The following is a 6,808-nucleotide window of genomic DNA, read 5'->3' as shown; positions in this document are numbered from 1 at the left end:
CCCCCCCCCCCCCCCCCCCCTTTTGTGGAGGGGGAGGAGGATGGCAGCGAAGGGAAGGGGAAAGGGAGGGTGGTGGGGGCGCTCATTTCCCCAAAGTGCAGTGATGGAAATGTAACCAAATACCAAAACTAGGGGTAAAGGGGCGGAAGGGGAGCACATGTTGACTGACAGGTGCAGAGGTGGCCTGTTAAATAGAGCTTATTGGAGGGATGGTGATTTGTGCTTAAATTGAACATATCCACAAAGGCTATAACTGAAACTTAAATCCAAATATTACATGTACTCTGAGTCAGCACCAGCACCTAACGAAGCGTGGCAGTGGTTTGTGTGTGTCTGATGAGAGAGCAGAGGCGTCTACATCAGGTACACAGCCGCTCACGCGCCATTTAGGGCGTCAAATTGATATTTAAGTGGAAACAGTGAATGAGTAAATGATGACACAGAAGACAGAATTACAATCACGATGTGTTTATTGTTAAGAGAACATTTACCCTTGTGTTTCTTACAGGGTTATTCCCTTTGTTGTGGTGCAGGCAAACCGTTTTGAAAGAACGCATTATGTAAATGAGTGAAGACCCATCAGTGCGTTTGCTCAGTCGCAAAATACAATGAGGCTTATTAACTGTCAAGTAGCAGGGATCAAGTAAAAGTCAAACAATCACCAGATATCAGGTGCAGTGTTGCAGCTGCTTCAGAATAACCTTATATTTGTCCTATTTTCATACTCTCTCTTACTGATGATCTAATAGAAATCTTTTGATTACATGATGTCTTCATGTCCACCTTCTAGTTTGCATTTATACAATGCATGGGGTCATCTGCAGACAGTACTGCTGTGTGGATCCACAGGAGCAATTTACACTGTACAAGATCATTTAACATCAGTCGTACAACATGGAGAGGAACTGGAGGGCCCCTGTGTAAATAAATACAGAATATATACAGCACACACACATGGAAATGATTACAACGTGATGTAATAATTCAGTGTGTTTTCTGTAAATCAGCCGTTTTAATCCGAATCATTTCCATTTCATTTTCTGATCTGCAGTGAGAACCGCTTTCTCGAATTAAACACACAGGTAAAATAATGTGTCCATCACTCAGCCCCCACCAAGCATGATGGGTGGTCAGAGGAAAACACTAGGCGAGTCTTAGAGGTGTCGGGGCATCTATGAAACTAGTTAGCTCTGCAGTGTGAGTGGTAAAGAAGGAGCTGGAGGTAGACCCGCGTCCGTCTGGTCTCTGCGAGGCTTCTTGCAAGTGAGCGCCAGCAGCAGCAGCATGGGCAGGTGCCACAGGCTGCAGAAGAACAACTTGCGGGCGCTGCTGCGGTCTCCCTTGCGGTAGAAGCGGAAGGCCAGGTAGCTGATGTACAGGTTGATGGGGAGGGAGATTAGGGGGAAGGTCCAGGTGGTGACGCCCAGCACGGGCGCTAATGTCGACAGGCCGATCAGACCCAAGCTGTGGCGCAGGGCCACACGCTTGCACATGCCAGGGTGGGTGACGGACATCATGCGGTAACCGCCGCGGGAGTAGTCTTCCCTCAAGTTCCAGCTGAGGGCGTTGAAGTGGGGGAACTGCCAGCTGTACAGGAAACCACCCAGCAACAAAGCACCTGGGGGGGGTCAAATGGTGGGAGAGATAAAAAGAATGAGGAAGGAGAAGATAAATGACGCAGATTGCAGAGTCTGAGGGAGTCAGACTATCGTGCTGCTTCTTTAACTCGCACTCGGCTGCCAATTATTAGGACAAGTGCTGAAGCGTTGTGATTGTTAATCTTGGACTGGTAATAAAAGACATTACTTCCATAACTTCCATAAACAAACACTTTACAAAGCTTTTGTTTTATTCAAAAAATTATTAAATATTCAGAAAAGTGCTTTGGACTTTCCAAAAACTAGCTTCATCCAGAGGTCCACATTAACACATTGGCCCATTTTAAAACAGAAAACTACTATTTCAACAAAACACTGCACTGCCAGAAAACCAGCAGCATTGTATCTTCATGTGTAATCTCATATTCAGACTTCTGTGCTTTTCCTATATCACAGCTGCAAACTTCTTCCAAGGTGAAGATGTTTTGTTGAACAACAGTCCAAAACCCAAAGATATTCAACAGAGAAAAAGCAGCAAGAAGCAGCCAGAAACACTGAATTTTTGGCTTTTCTGTGTGGAATGCTGAACTGAAAGGATGAACTGATAATCAAAAAAAGTTACTGATTATATTTCTGTCAGTCAGACGTTAGTGGTTACAGGGGGAGTTATGTTTCCACGCATCATCTTGAAGAATGTCTTGTTATGTCCCAGGTGATTGTGTCTCTGCTGGTCTATCTGCGTATCCTCATCTGATGTGTAGTCACATTCATGATTTTAACACACATACTAGTTTTTTTTTTTTTTTTTTTTTAACTGCAAAACCAGAGTAGGGATTTCTGGCACAGTTTCACCTGCTTATAAGGTTGATGATAAGAGAAAAATGTGAAGAGGTGAAAATTCCAGCAACAATAGCAGAATAAAAAATTGAAATAATAAATTGTATTGTGCAACTGCTTTACTGTAAAAACGTTTAAAAAGAGACGTTCAAGGTCACATGGTTTTCCTGCAAAATATCAGTGTCTATTACAGAAGCAGCTTCTTTAATTTACCACAGGTTAAAATACCATTAACATTTCATGTGAACTCCTCCTCCAGAGCAGGTCTACACCAAACTCTCTATAATATCAATCAGAGACCCAACAATTGCCACCATGAGCAAGCACTTGGCAACAGAGTCAAGGAAAATCTCCCTCTTCAGATGAAGAAACCTTGAGCAGAACAGGGCTCAGGGTGGGCGGTCACCTGCCTTGACCGGTTGGGTAGAGAGAGAGAGAGAGAGAGAGAGAGAGAGAGAGAGAGAGAGAGAGAGAGAGAGAGAGAGAGAGAGAGAGAGAAGGCGGAAGTAGCACAATGCAAGCTCCACACAGAGATGTAAAGTAATGGAGAGAAGGAGAGGGTGGTGGTGAGAGCGATAGAGGAAGAGTAGAAGAATAATTTAAGTGGGTAGAGAGAAAAGGGTGTTGATATGAAGTGTTCATAGTGTAAAATAATACAGGCCTAACATGAGTTTCTGAAGAAAAATGTTATGTTAGGTGCAAGTAGGAGAAACACTGGAATAAGATGAGATGCCATGGAATCAGAGGCCCTTTTAAAATAAACAGCAATTGAATGGAATAGAACTCAAAAGCCAGTAAATTCATTAAACATGATGTTGTAAGAGCCCACTAAATATTTGGAGCATAAACAGTAACTTGTATGAGCGCTCCTCAGGGATACAGCAGCAACATGATGAAACACATCTCATACAGTTGCCATAACAGATCACTTAATGTGTCCACCAAACAAGCTGGATAAGCCCCCCAGCCTGTCTCTTCACTAACTTAACATTACATTCATTTGGCAGATGCTTTTGTGCAAAGCCACTCACAATAAGTGCATTCAAACTCCACAGGCACCAGGAACAAGCACAACTAACAGCACTACAGGGATCCTGGGCCATATGTAAATAAAGCTTTATGTAGTGTGACGTAAGAGGTCCCGATGAACCCAGTGAAGTACAACAACTCACAAAAGGCGTTAGAGTCGGAAAACAGCAACGTGAGTCAACTATGGCTGCAACAATTATTTCTAGCATTCATTAATTGCCCAAACATTCTCCATTTACTATCATACAAGACAAAAAGCAAATACAGTATTGACCTTTAAAAAGCTGAAATCAGTCAGTTTTTTGGCATATTTGCTGTTTAAAAAATGACGTAAACAATAAATTGATTATTAGTACTGATGCAGATAAATTATCTGTCAGCTTCAATTGAAACTTAACTCCTGATCTAATGAAGTCTGACACAGACTGTTAAGATGTGAGTTGTGTTAAATAGAAGAGACCATAAATTACAGCTAGAAAATATATATTTGACACTGGATTGTGATGTTGGCATAGTTAATATTAAACCTTAATTATAATGTGATACTTTTGAACAATGGCACTGTAGCTTTTTACTTGTTTGCCATACCAAATGGACACAAAGAGTATTTGATTAACAGCTGAAATTGAATATTTATTAATGTCTCCATCAAAAAAGAAGAAAAAAACTCAAATGCCATTCTAGAGAGACAAATATGGCTGTATGAATTTTACATATTGCAGCTGCTCTCTGTCCTACACAGTATCTGCTGAGGAAATAGCATGGGCGTTCAGTTCACAACAACATGCTATGTTTGTATCTCACACATTTGAAAGGTGAGATATAAATGCAGTGATACATAAGATCAAACAAATTGTGAAAGTGCTACTGTGGTTGAATCAATTAAGGATTATAACATAATAAATGAATATGTTGATAATTTTTTTAATCTATCATTTAGTTTTATCAAATGTCAGTGGAAAGTCCATTTCACTCTCTCGGAGCTCAAAGTGATGTTTTCAAATTGTTTCCAAAACCCCAAAATATTTAATTTACACTGATATAAAACAGAGAGAAGCAAAAGGAGCTGGATCCAGTGAATGTTTGGCTTCTTTGCTTGATAAATGACTTCAGCATGTTAAAGCTGCCCCACAACTGAATACTTTTCTCTAAACCACTTTCCTGTTTCAGCACTAGCCTCTACACATTTACACAAATCCACTAACACCCCATATCTCCAGCTATGCTAGTGAGTCGTACCTGGCTCCAGAAAACCTGTGGCAGCCGTCCAGCCCATGACAGGAGGTATCGCACCCACCACTGCCCCCACCCAAGTATTGGTGATACTGAGCCTCTTGAGTGGTGTGTAGCAACAGGTGTAGAGAAAGATGTTGAGGGCACCCAGGAAGCCTGTTAAGGGGTTCACAGCCAGTGTGAGCAGAGCGACTCCAGGAATTCCACAGGCCAGAGCGAAGGACACGGCATGGAGGGGACTGATGTTGGAACATGTAAGGGAGAAAAAAGAGACAAAAGGGAGAGGATATGAGAGCCAGTCTAATCAGCAAGACAAAAAAAAACATACAAAAGCAAATATACAAGATGAGGTTGATGTTTTTGCTTTTGATAAAAGGCAAGTTACAGTACACTGATTCAGGCACAGACAAAAGTCCATCACAGCCACGGGGACTACAGGATGATAAAGTTTTGTGGGCCTGTGCAGACACAAGATAGGACAATGATAACCAAACATGTTGAGCACACACACGTGCAGACCCATGGGGGCCACACACTGACAGTCTGCAGCCGTGCATGGCTGAGTCTCAAAACGGGAGGCTTAGAAGAAGCTCATCTGATAAGAGTTTGTCAGGGATAAAAGTAGCCCTGCAAGATGAAGAGCATGTGCACACGCCGGAGATCAAAACTAGCTGAAGAAAACCACAGTGGCTCAGGCTTTTAGCCGGATGAAGATTTTCTCCGCCTCCTCCCCCTCCTCCTCCCCTCATCTTTTATTGAAAGCAGTGATGGCAAGGTCTGGTTCAAATTCACCAGTAAATGCTCCATAAATTAAAGAGAGGGTAGATTAAAATCTTGACCAAATGCAGGCCTTTTCTTCAAAAAGCAAACAGGGCTTTTATTTTGGTGGTGTGGCCGAGCAGGGAGATTGGTACATTAATGTGATTAGTGGTGTTATGTCTGTTTTATGTGGGCTGAGGTGGGGCCGTGCAGGCTGGCTATGGGCTGTTGACAGTCTGTCTGTGGGCTGGCTCAGTGGGGGTCATGGAGGGTGTGCGTCACATGGCCTGAGGCAGGTTTACTGTCCTCTGCTTACAGTCTGACACAGCCGCAGTCATAACGTCAGGTAGGTAAAGTCAATACGGAAAGCCAGAGATGTGGGCAGATGGTCAGACCACAATCAAGGCCATGGATCCCTATGTAAAACACTTGAGATTGAGTTAAAGAAACAGGAAGATTCCACTTAAAACTTAGTTACCTGTTAAATATTTGAGTGGTAAGAAACTGCAGTGAACCTGTGTAAGCCTAAACAACACAGTGCGTTCAGGGATGAGTGTATAACTGGGAAGTATGGGAGTAGAGTTTATAGAAACCTCTGAATATTAGACTGAAACATAACTACTATATCTTCAAATACACACAGAATTGTTTTTTATTGACAGCCGGAAGAGAGCACATATTAAATGACGAGTAAATACAGAGAACAACTCTCTAAAAGACCAGTGGGCTAGTTCTGTAGCCAAAACAGCAACAAAGAGTGGAAAAAGCAAAGAAAGGGAGGAAAAATGCTACATTTGCATAAGATGGTAAACAGCTGTAGACAAGTTAACGTATCCGCACCAAGAGCTAGATGAACTGAATTATAAAATACTTCTCCTTCACAGCACACTGCACAGTTTCCTCTCCATTTCCAGCCATGAAAAAAAAATTTTTCCCTCTACATGATTTAGACAGTCAGGTTTCCAGTCATTAAAAAAAACATAATCACAAAAAGTTGAATGTTAAAGTTAATTTCTGACCTGGGAAAAAGTCATTTTGAAAAGGTTTTCTTGATAAAGCAAACTCCATCCACTCATGAATACCATGAGATGTAGCTGAAAGCACCAGACTAGGGATGGGCGATATGGCCAAAAATCCATATCACGATATACACAGCAGCCTCTTGCGATAACTATATGTATCACGATACATAGATTATATAATAGAATAATTTCAGAACAGGTTACATAGACCCTGAGGAAAACTAAACTGCTAAATATATTTAAAAAAGAAAACATAGAACACAGTATGTAGACATACAACATTTATTGTGCCCCACTGTAATCATACAGTATTCTGTAAACATAAATGTT

The 6,808-nt window shown here is 41.7% G+C and overlaps 1 protein-coding gene across 1 annotated transcript in view; it reads right to left on the bottom strand.

Moving 5' to 3' along the window:
* Window positions 1-452: 452 nt before the first annotated feature.
* Window positions 453-6,808, bottom strand: part of cox10 (cytochrome c oxidase assembly factor heme A:farnesyltransferase COX10) — a 34,376-nt gene continuing 28,020 nt past the window's right edge. The window contains exons 6-7 of the mRNA XM_023407754.2: window positions 4,704-4,936; window positions 453-1,618 (exon numbers count right to left, since the gene is read on the bottom strand). Of these exons, the coding sequence (XP_023263522.1) occupies window positions 1,185-1,618; window positions 4,704-4,936 (667 nt within the window). The 3' untranslated portion in view covers window positions 453-1,184. The remainder of the gene's footprint in view (window positions 1,619-4,703; window positions 4,937-6,808) is intronic.

This window comes from Seriola lalandi, unplaced genomic scaffold (assembly GCF_002814215.2).
Source record: "Seriola lalandi dorsalis isolate HSWRI2012SDOR001 ecotype SW California unplaced genomic scaffold, Sedor1 jcf7180002054346, whole genome shotgun sequence".
NCBI lineage: Eukaryota > Metazoa > Chordata > Actinopteri > Carangiformes > Carangidae > Seriola > Seriola lalandi.
This window is presented reverse-complemented; position numbering and strand designations above follow the sequence as displayed.